This window comes from Silene latifolia, chromosome X, assembly GCF_048544455.1.
Source record: "Silene latifolia isolate original U9 population chromosome X, ASM4854445v1, whole genome shotgun sequence".
Classification (NCBI taxonomy): Eukaryota; Viridiplantae; Streptophyta; class Magnoliopsida; order Caryophyllales; family Caryophyllaceae; genus Silene; species Silene latifolia.
The window spans coordinates 12157001-12174047 of record NC_133537.1 but is presented as its reverse complement, the minus strand read 5'-3'; the positions used below and the strand labels follow the sequence as shown (position 1 = coordinate 12174047).

The 17047-nt window shown below is 38.7% G+C and overlaps 2 protein-coding genes across 2 annotated transcripts; both read left to right on the top strand.

The window, feature by feature from the left end:
- The first annotated feature begins 2638 nt into the window (after positions 1-2638).
- LOC141622896 (uncharacterized) lies at positions 2639-7183 on the top strand. Its single transcript, XM_074438922.1, has 6 exons — positions 2639-2904; positions 4064-4632; positions 5124-5313; positions 5407-5471; positions 6049-6259; positions 6683-7183. The coding sequence occupies exons 1-6, from the start codon at positions 2710-2712 to the stop codon at positions 7001-7003; spliced, it is 1551 nt and encodes a 516-aa protein (XP_074295023.1). The 5' UTR covers positions 2639-2709; the 3' UTR covers positions 7004-7183.
- A 6663-nt stretch (positions 7184-13846) lies between these two features.
- Positions 13847-15649, top strand: LOC141622895 (putative pyridoxal 5'-phosphate synthase subunit PDX1). Its single transcript, XM_074438921.1, has 2 exons — positions 13847-14347; positions 14727-15649. The coding sequence occupies exons 1-2, from the start codon at positions 13979-13981 to the stop codon at positions 15291-15293; spliced, it is 936 nt and encodes a 311-aa protein (XP_074295022.1). The 5' UTR covers positions 13847-13978; the 3' UTR covers positions 15294-15649.
- Positions 15650-17047: the final 1398 nt, after the last annotated feature.

Below are 17047 nucleotides of genomic sequence, written 5' to 3'. Positions count from 1 at the left end.
GGCCGATGGGATGCATCGGCTAGACAGTCTAAGTCGTTGACTTGCTGTGGATATCTTTGACCTTGCTCAGTGTGTTGACTTTGGTCAGCGGTGCAGAATATGCCCCATCACTTTCAATTGGGTCCTTATCACTCCAACCTAAACCCATCAATGTACGTTTCAAGTCACTAGCAAACATGTACTTGTGATTTATTAATGAGGAAAAAAAATTCGGCAGCAATTCCCATCCGTTCTCCAAATACACAATATAGAATAAATAATTACTCTACATATGCATTTAGAGAACATTAAAGGAATTGTCACCAAACTCTTTTCTCATTAACAAATCACAAGCACATGTTTACTACCTAAGTGACTTAAAACGTACAAAGACAGTCCCAAAACGGGGACTATTCAAAAATTAATCCTAGTGAGTAATTTTTGAACAGGTACTAGGTCAATATGAACAATAATTTTAACAATATTAAAAACAAAACATACAACAATGACTACTTTTTCAATTAACATAAACTAACATGATTTATTTTTCATTTTACATATCTAGTCTAATTATCATTTTAAAAACTAACATCAATAATTTTTCAATTTACATATCTAGTCTAATTATCATTTTAAAAACATTAATATTTCACAAAATTTATCAATAATCTAATTAACAAAAAAATTAGATGCATACATTAAAACCGTCACAACATACATTTAAACAAAATTGGCTTATATCCTAAGTCAACATGCATCAACATCAACAATAATTAAAACAATAACTAATATTCTAATTCAATTAAGATAATTAAACAAAAAAAAATTAAAAGAGAAAATACCTAATTAGCTCCACAAAGAAAAAAATGAAAAAGAAGGATGAGAAAGAGGAAAGTGGCGGCAGGGGTGGCGGCGACAGGAGGCGGCAAGGGCGGCGATAGGAGGCGGCAGTAGTGGCGGCGGGAGGCTATGGAGAAAAAAAATTTAAAAACAATTAAAGGAAAAGGAAAAAGAGAAAGGAGAAAAGAAGAAAAACAAATAAAATTACCTTATAGTGATGGCAACGGCGTGGTGGTGTTGTTGGTGGTGGTGGCGGCGCCGGAAGTGGAGGAGGGTGGTGGTGGTGTCGGGTTTTAAGGTGGTGGAGGAGGGTTTGGCGATTTTTAATTTGGGGGAAAAATTGGTAAAGTGAAACGAGATGTTCCCGTGGTTGAGATAAAAGGAAGGACTGACGGAATATCCGTCAGTAGAACAAAAAAACTGACGGAATATCCGTCAGTATATTAAAAACACTGACGGAAATTCCGTCACTGACCACCTTTATCAGGCCAATAATGCAGATATTTTACACGTCACATTATATGGACAACTGACGGAATTTCCGTCAGTATATCAAAAACACTGACGGAAATTCCGTCACTGTCTCAATTATTGTACCACCCTGTCACAACAGAATTCAAATAATTATTGACCCACTGAAGGATATTCCGTCAGTTTTCCCAAAATACTGACGAAAATTCCGTCAGTTATGCTAATTGCTTTCCAGCTGTACTCCATTTTTGCGTGTGAAATCCACTGATGGATATTCCGTCAGGTTTAAGGAATTACTGACGGGATTTCCGTCACAGCTTTTTTGGCGCCTTTGACTTAGTCAACGCTCCAATAGTTACTGACGGATTGTCCGTCAGGAAACGTTACTGGCGGAATTTCCGTCACAAATCCGTCAGTAACCCGTGTTTTCTGACGGGCTCTTTTTTCCGTCGGTTGGGCCGTCGCTAACCTGCGTTTTTTTTGTAGTGTGAGTGGTCTTGTTTGGATAGAAAGCTTTAACCATTCAGACATTTAAAGATTAGTCTTTACTGATAAGTATCAATAAAAAATTATTTCTAAAATTTCAGGGTTGACACTTGCCCTCCCATCCCATTACACCCCGCAAATCCGCCCCTAATTCTATGATTATAAATGTAAGGCATCATTGGAACTTAGGTATCAATCCAAAATCTTTTGAATCTTTTCAGTATATCTTAGAGAGCTTTTAAGAGAGTGTATCATTATCTCCACAATATGAATCGGAGATGTCTTAGTCTAGTGGTTAAGACGGAGGTATTATGGACAATATGATGTACTTCAAAATATATTATTTATCCTACATTGAAAAATAATGTATGTGGGATGAATATACTACGTATAAATAGTTGAATTGTCTCACATCAAAAAAAATTATCATAAAGTGGGGTGATCTCATCACTTTAAATAAAAGTATCATTGAACCTAAGTATAAATCCAAAATCTTTTGAGTCTATCAAGTATTGTCTTATAAATTGTTTTATCTTTTATTTAATTTGAAAAAAATATTTTGATCATATATAAACAAATAATTAGACATAAGATATAACATTATAACTAAGTTAATTATCCTGTTGCAACGCACGGGTGTCAAATTAGTATTTTGATTAGAAAAAAAATTACCCTACAAGTTTCTAATAAAATAAACAATTTTAACTTTAAAATTAACTGCAATATTTATCATTAAATAATTATTTTTTTTTTATTATATTAAGTGACTATATGCCCATCTGAAATAGAATTTGCCGCCATGTGCATGGACCAACAAAATAAGCACATGTCCATGTACAAACAAGAGTCAAGATATGATCATATCACAGAAATGGAAGGAAATTCAATCAAGAAAATGTAAAAATTGTACCCCGAAAATTATGATCATATTTTATGACCTTATTGGGCTTATTCTATGGCTGCCACCATGGTTTCACACTTTTACATCACACTTTCTTTATTTCAATGGGATTTTGCTCTAAATTTAATAATCATGGCATTTCTGGGCTTCGTCGTTCTCCTCCATATATCTATTCTCTAACCTGTCTTCTGGGTTTTCTCTGTTTTTCCGCCATTTTTGTTATAAAGGTTTGATCTTGGTGTTTTTTGAGATTTTGATTCATTGTGGCATTTCGTCGAACACCTTCCGTGCTTTTAGAATTTGAGTTATTTGTGAGGATTTTGAAGTGGGTTTTTGTTGGTTGTGTGATTTGAGTTTTGATACAGATGTGTATTTGATTTGGATGTTTTATTCTTTGATTACTGGTCTTTAAATGCATGCACAAATATTTGTATAAGTACACAAAGTTGGTGTAAAATGAGATTATTTAATAATCACTTTTACTCACTAATAGGGGTCGTGTTGAATCCGTTTTACAACTATATTAGCGTAAAATCGTCCTACAGAAAACTAACTCAAATCCATGATAGTTGATGATATAAAGTTAGCATTTGCCCGCAAGGGTGAGGTATAGTGATTAAAACTTGGGTGAAATTCTGGTATACATGGTTTGCTATCACGTACACCCGAGAGTTTACCCAGTGCATACCGAAAGTAACAGCTGCTGTTCCCTCGTCACCAAAAAAGAAAAAAAAAAGTTAGCATTTTTATACTCCTTCCGATCCAATTATTTGTTTACCGTTGATTAAAATACCCCTTATAAAGAATAAAAAAATAAACAAATGATTGAGACGGAGGTTGTATAGGACTGTCCATGTTATACAGTCACTATCAGCAAAAAGGAACTTTATAAAGTTGTTTATCAGTTTACATAATTACTTTATCCATCACTACCATTTGTTTACCTTTGTTTGAAATCCGCCCGAAAAGAAATTTAAAAGGTAAACAGTTGATTAGGACGGAAGAAGTATTAATTAACTAGCAGCAGAGTTGAATATAGAACTGCCTGAAATCTGTAGATAAGCAGATAATGATTCTTTATATCTTATGTACTCCCATGAGTCTGATTTTTAAGTGTCTTGTATGTTTGGTCATTGGTGCAAGTGTGCAACAATCTAGACTAAGTTGTAATGGCCTATTCCAAGAACTAGACAAAAACCCGTATTCAATATATACTCGGTATATACATCATGTCATTTAGGCATACTGTTCTTGCCTTTTTCATGTTTTTTACTCCGTATTTGTCAGAGTGATATGCAAGTGTTCTTTGACTGATGACATATTGGTTGATGGAGATGAATGATTGTTTGGATTACATGGTGAAATTGGGCGTTTTTTGTTTGACAGGTTAGTGATTTTGCTTACACAACCAAAACCGTAGCTGGACACAACTTAAAACCGACACCATGGCATTTGTTTGAGCCAAAACCTCTAGATGAAGGAACAAGCTATTCTCGAGCGACCAAAATTGTACAATGTCAGTATTTTCAGTGTCGCTCTACTACCAGTTTCATTCCTCCACGACTTGACCCATCGAAACTATCGTCGTGTCCAGAATTCTTCAGGTGGATCTACCATGATTTGGATCCATGGGCTCAAAGCAGGATAAGTTTCACCCATCTAATGGAAGCCAAGGATTATGCTGCTTTTCGAGTTATAATTGTTGGGGGGCGTTTGTTTGTCGACTTGTATTATGACTGTGTGCAGAATCGAATGATGTTTACTGTATGGGGGTTATTACAGCTTCTTAAACGATATCCTGGCATGGTCCCTGATGTTGATCTCATGTTTGATTGTATGGACAAGCCTGCAATTAACAAGACTGAGCATAGTTCGAAGCCACTGCCTCTTTTCAGATATTGCACCACCACCCAGCATTTTGACATCCCGTTTCCTGATTGGTCTTTCTGGGGTTGGTAAGTTTCTTATGTTGGTTCCCCCTTATGTGATACAAACTTAACAGAACACTTCAGAAGTATGATAATGCCTACTGATGAAATTATGTTTTTAATGTGATGCCTAGAATTTAATGATGTATATTCAACAGAAGCATGACAGCGCGTACTGAGTTTGTGTTTTATGTGAATAATGTGATGACTGACACTCTGACAGTGTGTCTTATAGTCTACGACTCAATAACAAGGTCCACCAACGTTTACCGGGTGGAATTCTTATATGTCAACTGTCTGGGGGAATTATTATTGTTTAATTATATACGTCTTGTAAATTGATTCTTTCTGATGCAATGTTGCGACTCACATAAATGAAGTTATTGGTTAAGTAATTTCCAGTGTTTCAGAGTATGGATTCATCTTATTGTGTATATATAAGCTTTCCTTTCTTTGTGGATTAGCAACTATTGTCGTTTAAAATCAAATTGGGTTTGCTTGTTGCATGAACTTTTCAGGCCTGAAGTGAACATAAGACCTTGGGATACAGAATTCAGAGATATTAAAAGGGGTTCTCATTCTAAGACATGGTCTAAGAAATGGCCGTACGCCTACTGGAAAGGGAACCCGGATGTCGCTTCTCCAATACGTTCAGAGTTACTGCAGTGTAATGATACCACGCAATGGAGAGCACAGATTCTCCGTCAGGTGGACTACTACTGACCTTTTGCTGGTTATTAATATCCTTTGTTCAATGTACCATCCATAAAATATATCAGATTCTCCCACGATGAACTGTAGGACTGGGGAGAAGAAGCAAGAGCAGGGTACATGCAGTCAAAGCTATCAAACCAATGCAAGCATAGGTAGCTACTGTTTATGATATTCTATCTAGAAACAGCATTGGTATATAGAAAGAGTTTGAAGGCACAAGCATCGTATTAAGTAATCATCGCCCAATCTTGGCCGTTGCATCATAGTTGTGGCCTTCGTTTTAAAAAGTGTGTTTAGGTGTCATGTTTCGTACTATGCAATTGAGCCACCTTATGTACAAGGTAAACCTAGCAACGCGGAGTACTATGCAAATTTCGTATTGTTTTCTTTTTGTTACTCCATATCCTTCCATTTAACCCATTATCCTTAACTTTTACTCCGAAGTTCCTTACTGATGACCAACTTTTTTTAAATTTATCTAATTTGAAATGTAGTGAAGTTCCTGTTTCTCGATCTCTTTGCAACAACCATAAGCTTGTATATCTATCAGTGATAGCTGTTAGAGCTCATGAAGTCACACGTTAGTGATGCTACGGTAGGAATTGCTTATGTGATTCATGTGTTAAGTTATGATGCATCAGTAGCTAAACTGCTACCAGAGAACAACATAAAGCTGAGAAGATACGTGTGCCAGAAAATTTAATGACTGCACTTGTAAACTGTTTTCAGGTATAAAATTTATGCTGAAGGATATGCTTGGTCGGTGAGCCTGAAATATATTATATCATGTGGCTCCCTTACACTGCTAATAACTCCTCAATATGAAGATTTTTTCACTCGCGGTCTCTTCCCAAAGAAAGATTACTGGCCTGTGCCGCCTTTTGATCTGTGTCAAAATATAAAGAACGCTGTTGAGTGGGGTAATGCGCACCCTTCCGAGGTAAAGTCTATTTGTAATTCCGTTACTGTTATTACTTTGTTTAGCATAATAAATATAATACCAAGTACGAGTCTTGAGTAAGATGGTCCTACAAAAAAGCAGAGTTTGTGGCCAGAAAAATGATTCAAAACCCTAACTGGCATGCCCAACGAGTCGCTGGCCCAGAAATTTATTGGACTCGATATTGACAGTCCGAAATGACCCGCACTTGGCAACATATCTGAACCAGACCCAACCCAAGGTATAACTAACTCAAAATAACCCGACTGTTACCTAGCCCGAATGACAAGTTTTCCAAATTTAGTTTTGCGTGTCCGGTGTCCCAACTTTGTCCAACTGTATGACCCTTCTCACCCAAGTTTTTGCGTAAATGTAGACTTTTATAGGGTAGATAAGTGAATGCTATAGTTTTGGTGGAAACAGGCTGAGGCGATGGGGCAAGCCGGTCAAGATTTCATGGAATCCTTGAATATGAGTAGTGTGTATGATTACATGTATCATCTTATTACGGAGTATTCCAAGTTACTCGATTTTACGCCACTAGTACCACCTTCTGCCCAACAAATTTGTACTGAATCTTTGCTCTGCTTTGCTGAACCAAAGCTAAGGCAATTTCTTGAGCAGTCGGCAACTTCTCTTTCGCCATCACCTCCATGCACCCTCCCGGAAAATGATGGCAGGATCCTGAATCAGTGGAGGAAACTTAAAGATAATGTGATCAATGAAGTGATGAGACAAACTTAAGTTCCTTATCGTCTAAAGATTTCATCGTCATCTGAGCTATATGAGGTACCTAGAATCGAATGATACCACATAACATAGTACTTACTCTGTTCCATTGAATTGTACTACGCATAAGTTTGAAAAATGTATACACGCAATGGAACACTGAAAGGAAATCATACTCTTGGGAGTCTTGGGACTGAACTCTAGCTATGTTTGGTCTGATTATTGTGAATTGTACAGTCGAGGTGGTCTTATGCCACCCAAATGGCGGAACTAGTTGATGGCAACTTGTTTAAAATGTTACTCCGTATATAATTGGTGGTCGAGAAGACGAGAAGGTTAGACGATATATTTTTTATGTACAAAATCGATTCATGAGCAGTTTTTTACAGAACAAGATTTGAATCTGGGTAGTAGTATTACCCTTCCTTCCTGATCTTATCAGCTAAATTACCCGACATCGGTATTTTGCTGGGCATAAATATCAAACTAAGATGTTGAACTAAAGATATCAAAATATAGTGGTGGAATAAGCATCAAAGTGGCGTCTTTATTACTACATAATTAAAGAGAAAAAAAAGGCAATTTGGTATTATCACAATCACAGTATTTTTGTTTACACTCTGTTTTAATTTGTGGTGCTGACTCTTTAATAAATATGAGGACGGGTCCAATTATGATTCATATATTTCTTTTGTGTAGTTCGTCGTCGTGAAAAAAAAAAATCCAAATAACTCGATCGATAATCAATTACTTCGTAATACTGTAGCTAATAATAAAACAATAGTTTTGAAAGAGGCTCTGCATTCTTTCGGACTAAAACTAACTGAGACGTAAACAACGGAGTATGGATTAACATTTTGAAATGATCTAAATCAAATTATCCTGTCTCAACTGTCAATATTTTCTTCATATAAATTATTTATTTACCTTTGGTTAAAATACTGTTGCTCTTGTTCCGTCTCATTTACGAGAATGACAACTCTTTGTTATTCGGGTAGAGCAGTAACAATGTAAAAGAGATTAGAAATACCGAACGAGATTAGTAGTGACGTGGACGAGAACCACTGCCTTGAAAACTATTTCCGGTACGACCGTGGTGGCGATCAGCAGATGACCGGTAGTTCCCCAAGGATTACACTACTGCCGCCTTCCAGAAACGCCCACTCGAGACTGGAGAAGCCTGGAACGATTTTATCTTTACCAAGAAATATTGAGAGAAGAAGAGAAGAGAGAACGGAGAAGAGTGTATGATTGTTATGTTTTTAGAAGCCTGCTGAAGACTCGAATTTATAGCAAAACAGGAGCAGTTACAGGAGCCAAAACCGACTCCTGAAACTGTGCCTCAAACCGCCGCGAATCCCGAATCACGGATCCGGATCCGGGCCGGGCACAGGCACGGGCACGCGCGTGTGCTTCCACAAAAGCCTCCCATGACCCACTAGTGATATGGTAAGGAGTGTGGTCATATATAAACATGTGAAACACTCTTTTCCTCACCAATGTGGGACAATTGGAAAATAGAACTTCCAAACAAAGCCCCTATTTCCAACAATCCCCCACTAGGGGCGCCAGAGACAAAGAAGAAGAATTCTTGGGTAAAGGAAGGATTGGATACTTAGGTATCAATATCTTTCGATTTGAATTGACACTTTAGTGAAGTGAGGAAACAACTTACTTACAATGAGAGAATATCTTGCGATTTGAATTCCTAGTGAGCTTCTCGATACCCCCACAACACATATCATACCTTCAAAATAAGATCGTCCCGCGATATCAAAGTGCAACGAGCTCTTTTAGAGCTATGTGTTTACCTTGGTGCTAATAGATGTGTTCACAAGACTTCTCATAGTCTTAGGATCATCACACCTATGTAGGTGGCTCAAGTGCTTCTCAATAGCACTTCTAGCATGAGCCATTAAGGACATATGTCCAACCTTGTGTCTGATTCATCAAGTGCGTCTCAAAAGCACCACCATTTAAGGCTATGAATCAAATAATGCCATAGGAACGGAAACTTTAGGCCTAGTCACTCTTGACTTAAGGACTTAAGCCCCATTCCCCTCGACGTTTCAACGACTAGTCTCCTAGTCAATCCTTTAGTAAAGGGATCAGCCAGATTACTTTCGGACTTCACATAGTCCAAAGTGATCACTCCATTATCAAGGAGTTGTCTAACTGCAGCGTGCCTGATTCGAATGTGCCGTTTCTTCGCATTATAGACACTATTCTTAGCAGCACCAATAGCTGCTTGTGAGTCACAATGTAAGGAGACCGGTGTTTGCCGACCTCCCCACACTGGTACATCTGCTAATAGGTTTTTCAACCAATCAGCCTCTTGTCCTGCCAACTCAAGAGCTATGAACTCCGACTCCATGGTAGAGCGTGCAATACAAGTCTGTTTAGTAGACTTCCACGATATAGCACCTCCACCCATGGTGAAGACATAACCACTAGTAGAACAGATCTCATCGTTACAAACCCAATTTGCATCACAATATCCTTCTAACACAAAGAGAAATTTACTATAATGCAAGCAAAGGTCAACTGTTCCTTTTAGGTATTTTAGTAAACGACGAAGAGCATTCCAATGTTCACTGCTAGGGTTATGGGTATAACGACTCAGTCTACTAACTGCATATGCAATATCTGGTCGAGTACAGTTCATAAGAAACATCACACTACCTAAGATTTTAGCATACTCTTCTTGGGATACACTCTTACCCAAGTTTTTACATAAATGTATACTAGCATCGTAGGGTGTTCTAGCAGGCATATCATCAAAGCAGTTAAACTTTTTCAACACTTTTTCCACATAGTGAGATTGACTTAGAGAAATTCCATTAGAGTTTCGAATAACCTTAACTCCTAGGATTACATCAGCTTCTCCTAAGTCCTTCATCTCAAATTGTGATGACAAAAATTCTTTGGTTTTAATTATTACCTCCAAATTATTACCAAGTATTAACATGTCATCAACATAAAGGCATATAAGCACACAATCAGATTCTATTACTTTTGAATAAACACATGAATCAGAATTGTTAACCATATAGCCGTTACTTATCAAAGTGTTGTTAAATTTCTCATAACACTGTTTAGGTGCTTGTTTCAGACCATATAGTGATTTATTCAGTTTACACACTTGATTCTCTTGACCCTTTACCACAAACCCTTCAGGTTGCGACATATAGATCTCTTCCCTTAGCTCACCATTCAAAAAGGCGCTTTGACATCCATCGATGTATAAAAAGGTTATGAATGGCAAAAAAAGCGACAAGAGTTCTAATAGTCGATATTTTGGTCACAGGTGAATAAGTATCAAAATAATCAATATCTTTCTTTTGTGTAAACCCTCTAACCACAAGTCTAGCTTTGAACCTTTCTATTGTACCGTCAGGTCTCAGTTTCTTTTTAAAGATCCATTTACTCGTAATGGGTTTACTACCTTTAGGTAAATCAGTCAACTCCCAAGTCTGATTAGACACAATAGAATCAAGTTCACTTTTAATAGCATCTTTCCAAAAATTAGCATCAATGGATTTCATTGCCTCACTATACGTTTTTGGGTCATCTTCTATTAAAAAGGTCAAACAAATTCATCACTAGCACAAACAAAGTGTATCCATGTTCGAGACAAAGAAAGTTGAAACAAAATCAGCTCCAAAGTTCTTTGGACATCTAGGTCTCTTAGTCCTTCTAGGTTCAACAACATGATCAATAGAAGTGCTACTACTAGCATGTGAAGAGATATCAATAGATGTAACAGGTAAACTAGGAGGTGAATCAACATTCTTCTAATGGAAAAACATGCTCAAAAAACACAAAGATCTTTAGCTTCAGATATAGAACGATCACTTAAAGACATGAATCTATAAGCAGAACTATTTTGAGCATAACCTATAAAAACACAATCATAGGTCTTTGGTCCAACGGTAGGTCTCCTAAAGTCTGGTAAACCCACTTTAGCCAAACACCCCCATACCTTAAGGTAACTCAGGTTAGGAGGATAGCCCTTCCAAATCTCGTAGGGTGTCTTGTCAATTTTCTTATGAGGTACACGGTTAAGAATGTGACAAGCAGAAAGAATTGCTTCCCCCCACATATCGTCAGATAGGCCAGAACTTAAAAGCATAGCATTCATCATTTCTTTCAAGGTTCTATTTTTACGTTCAGCTACACCATTAGACTGGGGTAAGTAAGGTGGACTGGTCTCATGTTTAAACCGTTAGCAGCACAAAAGTCGGCTAGATAACTAGATTTATACTCACCACCTCTATCAGACCTTACCCTTTTAATTTTCCCGTCGAGTTGATTTTCGACTTCATTTTTAAAGTTTATAAACGATTGTTCTGCTTCATCTTTAGTCTTAAGCAAATATACTCGGGTGTACCTCGAACAGTCGTCTATAAAGGTGACATAATAATTCTTTCCACCTCTACTTGCAACATTTTTGAAGTCAGCTAGGTCGGTGTGAATTAACTCAAGAAGACTCGTATTCCTAGTTGTGACAGGTTTACTAGGTTTCTTTGTGAATTTAGCCTCAACACAGCTAGCACATTTAGAGAATTCTTGACTCGTCAAACTTGGAATTAAACTCATAGTTCTAAGTTTTTTAATATAGTCAACATTCACATGACCTAATCTACCATGCCAAACATCAATAGACTCGGCGATATATAAGCGTAGTAGATGCAATATTATTAAAAACGAATCGTTGTTCAATACAAAAAGACCCCCAAAAAGATAACCCTTGCCCACAAATTCCCCATTACGCGACATTACAACCTTGTCACCTCAAAAACAAGTTTCAAACCACTTTGTTCAATAAGGCACCAGACACGAGGTTTCGACGCAATGAGGGTACAAACAAAACATTAGTGAGAGCAAGTGTTTTCCCGAGGTGAGTTTGAGAAAGATCTTGCCTTTGCCCGTGATGATCATTGCGGATGAAGAGTTACCCATGTAGACACATTCCCCATCAACTACTTCCTCGAACTCAACAAATAAACCCTTGTCAAAGACAGAGATGTCCTGAAGCGCCAGATCAAGACCCATTCAAAGAACATTACCCACCGATTAGCTTCCACAACCACAAAGAAGAATGACATCATCACCAAAGAACATTAGCTTCAAAGTAGCTTTCTTTTCATTACCTCGGTAGGCTTTGTGACCGCTTTTCCCACGACGTAGCAAACAATGGGACCCATTGGTTTTTGAATCTTAGCAACTGGTTTGGTATGCTTCCCTGGACCATTCTTCTTAGCCCGACCCTGGTTCTTACCCGACCAACCTTGGCCTTACCCTTACCCTTGAACTTCTCGGATAAGACGGACCACTAGACTCAACCAGTTTAGCATCAACAAAGCAAGAACGAAGTTTTAACAGTTGACTAACGGGTTTGTCTTTAAGGCGATTTGCCTCTTCGGTCCTCATGTGTCCTACTAGTTCTTGGAGAGACAGTCCTTTTTCTTATGCTTAAGGTGGTTCCTATAGTCGGACCGGGAGGGAGGGAATTTTTCTAACAACAACATTAGCCACGAAAATGTCATCTAATTTCATACCCTCATTAACAACATCAAGACAAAGGTTCTCATAGATATGAACTTGTTCCATGATGAGTTTCCGTCGACCATCCGAAATTGCAGCCACTTTCCCACAACATATTTCTTTTTCCCCGCATCATCACCCCATACTTAGCCTCTAAGCATTCCCATATCGCTTAGACGACTTATGAACCATAAACAGTCAAACAGGGTGTCACATGTTGTTTAGGAGTCGGCATCTAATGGTCTTATTGTCCTTATCAAATTTTTTGATATCCTCTTCATTTGACTTAACTACCGACTTAGCAGAGGGGTGTTCTCTACGATCTCGAGGCAGCCTCTTTAACAGAGCGGCGGGTCGGAAACAACACATAATCAATTTCCGCTTGTTCGAAAAACATCGCAGCTTTACAGGACCAACGCTTATAGTTATGACCGTCTAATTTTTCCAGTTTAGTCAAATCGGAAGAGTTTTGGACAGAATGCGACATTGTTGTTACAAAGAAGACAAATAGTTTTCAAATTGTTATTCGGGTAGAGCAAAGAATAATGTAAAAGAGATTAGAAGTACCGAACGAGATTAGTAGTGACGTGGACGAGAACCACCGCCTTGAAAACTATTTCCGCGACCGTGGTGGCGACGCCAGATGACCGTAGTTCCCCAAGGATTACACTACTGCCGCCTTCCAGAAACGCCCACTCGAGACTGGAGAAGCCTGGAACGATTTTATCTTTACCCAGAAATATTGAGAGAAGAAGAGAAGAGAGAACGGAGAAGAGTGTATGATTGTTATGTTTTTAGAAGCTGCTGAAGACTCGAATTTATAGCAAAACAGGAGCAGTTACAGGAGCCAAAACCGACTCCTGAAACTTATTCAACACAGCTAACAACAAAAAAAACAGCCCAATTCATAACTTGGCTCCGGCCAAAAGCCCGCCGCAGGCGATTGCCAAATTCCAAATCCGAATCCGAATCCGGCCGGCTTTCACAAGACGCGCAATGGTGACCAAGACCTCGCAGCCTTCCACAAAAGCCTCCCATGAGTCCATGACCCACTAGTCATATATAAACATGTGAAACACTCTTTTTCTCACCAATGTGGGACAATTGGAAAATAGAACTTCCAAACAAAGCCCCTATTTCCAACACTCTTGTTAACCCCTCGTTCTGACTTCCATCACAACCTGGGCGGCATCCCCTGGACTGTTGCTCTTGTTCCTCTTACAGTGACTAAAGTAGACAGTAACCAACAAAACTCATTTGGTCATATAAATGGCGGTCTAATCGCCTCACCAATCTCCTTTTTTTTTTATTAAAACAAAAATAAATATTCAGTAAAAACCAAAACAAAAACCCCGATAAATCACCCAACAACCATACATAAATCCTCCATTCTCCTCCTCATAAATCCCATCCATTTAATTTCCCTCCCATCCTGAAAAAAAAATGTCAGGAAGCGGTGTCGTGACCGTGTACGGCAATGGCGCCATCACCGAGTCATCCTCAAAGACATCACCCTTTTCCGTCAAAGTTGGCCTGGCTCAAATGTTACGTGGTGGTGTTATTATGGATGTCGTCAATGCTGAACAGGCACGCATCGCTGAAGAGGCTGGTGCGTGCGCTGTTATGGCTCTTGAACGGGTTCCTGCTGATATTCGGTCTCAAGGCGGTGTGGCTCGTATGTCCGACCCACAGCTTATTAAGGATATCAAAAGTGCTGTTACCATTCCTGTTATGGCTAAGGCTCGTATTGGTCATTTTGTTGAGGCTCAAATTCTTGAGTCCATTGGTGTCGACTACGTTGATGAGTCTGAGGTATGTCGTATGTGTACGATTTTATTCTACGTATATGATTTTCGGACAATTATTCAATATATTTCCTTATGAATCATATGTGTGTCGATTTTTATCGCGTATTTGTGAGATTTTTTTTTTTTTTTTTTTTTTTTTTTTTAAAATTTGGCGTAAACGGAGCCACAAGGGCAATTTTGTTGCTGGCTAGGTTTGAACTATGCTAGTTGACTTCTGCGCGTATTAGTTAGTATATGATCAGTCCCAATTATTTATTTACTTTTCTTTTATTTCCCGTAAAGAGTGTTAATCAAAGGTAAATAAATGAACAGATCGATAATGTGCTAAAGATCGTATCATATTACTCCATATGATATTCTTTCCGATATATCGGTGACTACAGGTTCTAACACCCGCGGACGAGGACCACCACATCAACAAACACAACTTCCAAATCCCATTCGTATGCGGCTGTCGCAACCTCGGAGAGGCCCTCCGTCGTATCCGAGAAGGGGCCGCCATGATCCGAACCAAAGGCGAGGCAGGAACAGGCAACGTCGTGGAAGCAGTTCGCCACGTGAGGTCAGTGATGGGTGCAATACGCCAGCTTCGAAACATGGATGACGACGAGGTATTCGTGTACGCCAAAAAGATATCCGCGCCATACGACTTGGTAATGCAGACGAAGCAGCTAGGCCGATTGCCAGTTGTACAGTTCGCTGCAGGCGGTGTAGCGACTCCTGCAGACGCTGCATTGATGATGCAGTTGGGTTGCGACGGAGTGTTTGTCGGGTCTGGTGTGTTCAAGAGTGGTGACCCGGCAAAGCGGGCAAGGGCGATAGTGCAGGCTGTGACACATTACAGTGACCCGGATTTGTTGGGGGAGGTTAGTTGTGGGCTTGGTGAAGCCATGGTTGGGATTAATTTGAATGATAAGAATGTTGAGAGGTACGCCAGTCGTTCTGAATGATGAAATCAATCCGTAATTATGTTTGCTAATCACGGGCTTAATCCGAGGGTTTGGATTAATATTTTCATCATGGTTTTCTCTTCTGTTGGTTCTGTGTTTTTTACAAAGGGAGCTCATAGCGAAACGGGAGGAGCTCCCGCGCCATAGAGCCCTTTATCTGGCGCGTTTATGTGGCGAAAACATTTACTCCTATAAAGATTGTCCTCTTTATGCCTCGATGATTTGTTGTCTTAGTTTTCAAATAACAGAAGAACGGAAACTAGAAAAATTCGAAAATAGCTGTAAGAAAAGAATTATTTACGATGTTAGAACAGGTCTATATTTTGGCTCAATTAAGGAAATATCGTCATTTTGGCTTCACGTTTATGTGGCTAGATGTTGATGTCGCGTTAATATGGAGTCATATGTTTGATGGAATACTTGTTTTTCAATGTAGACGGCTGTGGTCTGTCGTTGCATCAACAAGTTAATTAGATCCTAGTGGCGACCGTACTGGTCGATGTTCGGAGAATGTTGTCCGGGGTATCGACAAGTTTAGTACCATAGCATCAGTATGTGATCATTGGGAGTCCTTGAGAATTGAGATAGAGTTATAGACTCATTGTTGATGGCAACCCTTGCAGGCTTGCTGCATCTTGCAAGTTCTATCTTTGATTGGGCTTGGGCCGAAACCATTGAACACGGGTCGTGCTAAAGATCGTCGACACTTTACTAATTATCGTCGACAATTAACACATCTTTCCAATATTGCCCCTCATTAACCCCATTTGTCTCTCTCTCTAATCTTTCTAAAACAAAAAAGATGGTTTTTTGGAAAAAAAATCGTAATTTAATTTACGAACTTTTCGATTAAAACGGTTTTAAACATATCGACTAATGACGGTAACAACGATCAAGCTAGTAACGATGTTCAAGAGATATGTTTACGTTTCAAGTTTATGATTTGACGAACGGATTAGCGATTATCGATTCACGCACCCAAAACTAATTTAAGACGGAAATTAATAATTTTTTTTAAAAAAAAAAAAATTGTTGAAAAAGGGCCTGGATGAAGAAATTTTTCGTCCAGACCAAGGTCCGGACAAAGAAATTTTTCGTCCAGACCATGGTCCAGACAAAAATATTTTCGTCCAGACCCAGGTCCAGACGAAAAATATTTTCGTCCGGATTTTTTTTTTTTTTTTATTTTAAAAAAAAAAATTTTAAGAATTTTTTTTTTTTTTTCCCCGACCATGAATATAGATTATAGTTGATTCACTTCTAGTTAACTTCTGGATTCAAAAGGACGAACCACGCGGCATTGTGGAGAAACCTTGAAGCTTAGCTTGCTTCATAGATTGTCCCCATTTCTTAGTTTTAGCTACCTTCATGATTCAATTCGGGGTAATGTATATACATTAATTCATTATTTCACATTATAATCTACTTAATCCTGCTTTCTTATTGAGTGACAAAGAGCTTAGACCTAGCTAGTTCCTTCCCTTATCTTTCTTAAACCTGATCAAGAGCAAATAAAGAACAATTCTCTGGGTTGCTGTGCACAAAGCCCCTAAAATATGACACTACTGGAGTTCAGTATATGAATGGCTTGGTGAAATCCGTCTAGTGTCCCCTTCCTTTCCTCTCGAATGTATTTACTTCGCCCGAGAGCTAATAGGGCAAGCCCACTGCTTAAACTCTTCAACCCAGGGAGAAGATCTAGCAAAAAAATTGTCACCACTTTAACGCCAAATGTCACCGGTGCCATTTCCTAA

What these genes read in the sequence shown, in the direction of transcription:
- LOC141622895 (XM_074438921.1), top strand. Translation starts at nt 13,979, where the DNA reads ATGTCAGGAAGCGGTGTCGTGACCGTGTACGGCAATGGCGCCATCACC. An exon ending in ACTACGTTGATGAGTCTGAG is followed by an intron (nt 14,348 to 14,726) that starts GTATGTCGTATG and finishes CGGTGACTACAG; the next exon opens with GTTCTAACACCCGCGGACGA.
- LOC141622896 (XM_074438922.1), top strand. Translation starts at nt 2,710, where the DNA reads ATGACCTTATTGGGCTTATTCTATGGCTGCCACCATGGTTTCACACTT. An exon ending in CCGCCATTTTTGTTATAAAG is followed by an intron (nt 2,905 to 4,063) that starts GTTTGATCTTGG and finishes TTTGTTTGACAG; the next exon opens with GTTAGTGATTTTGCTTACAC. An exon ending in GAGCACAGATTCTCCGTCAG is followed by an intron (nt 5,314 to 5,406) that starts GTGGACTACTAC and finishes GATGAACTGTAG; the next exon opens with GACTGGGGAGAAGAAGCAAG.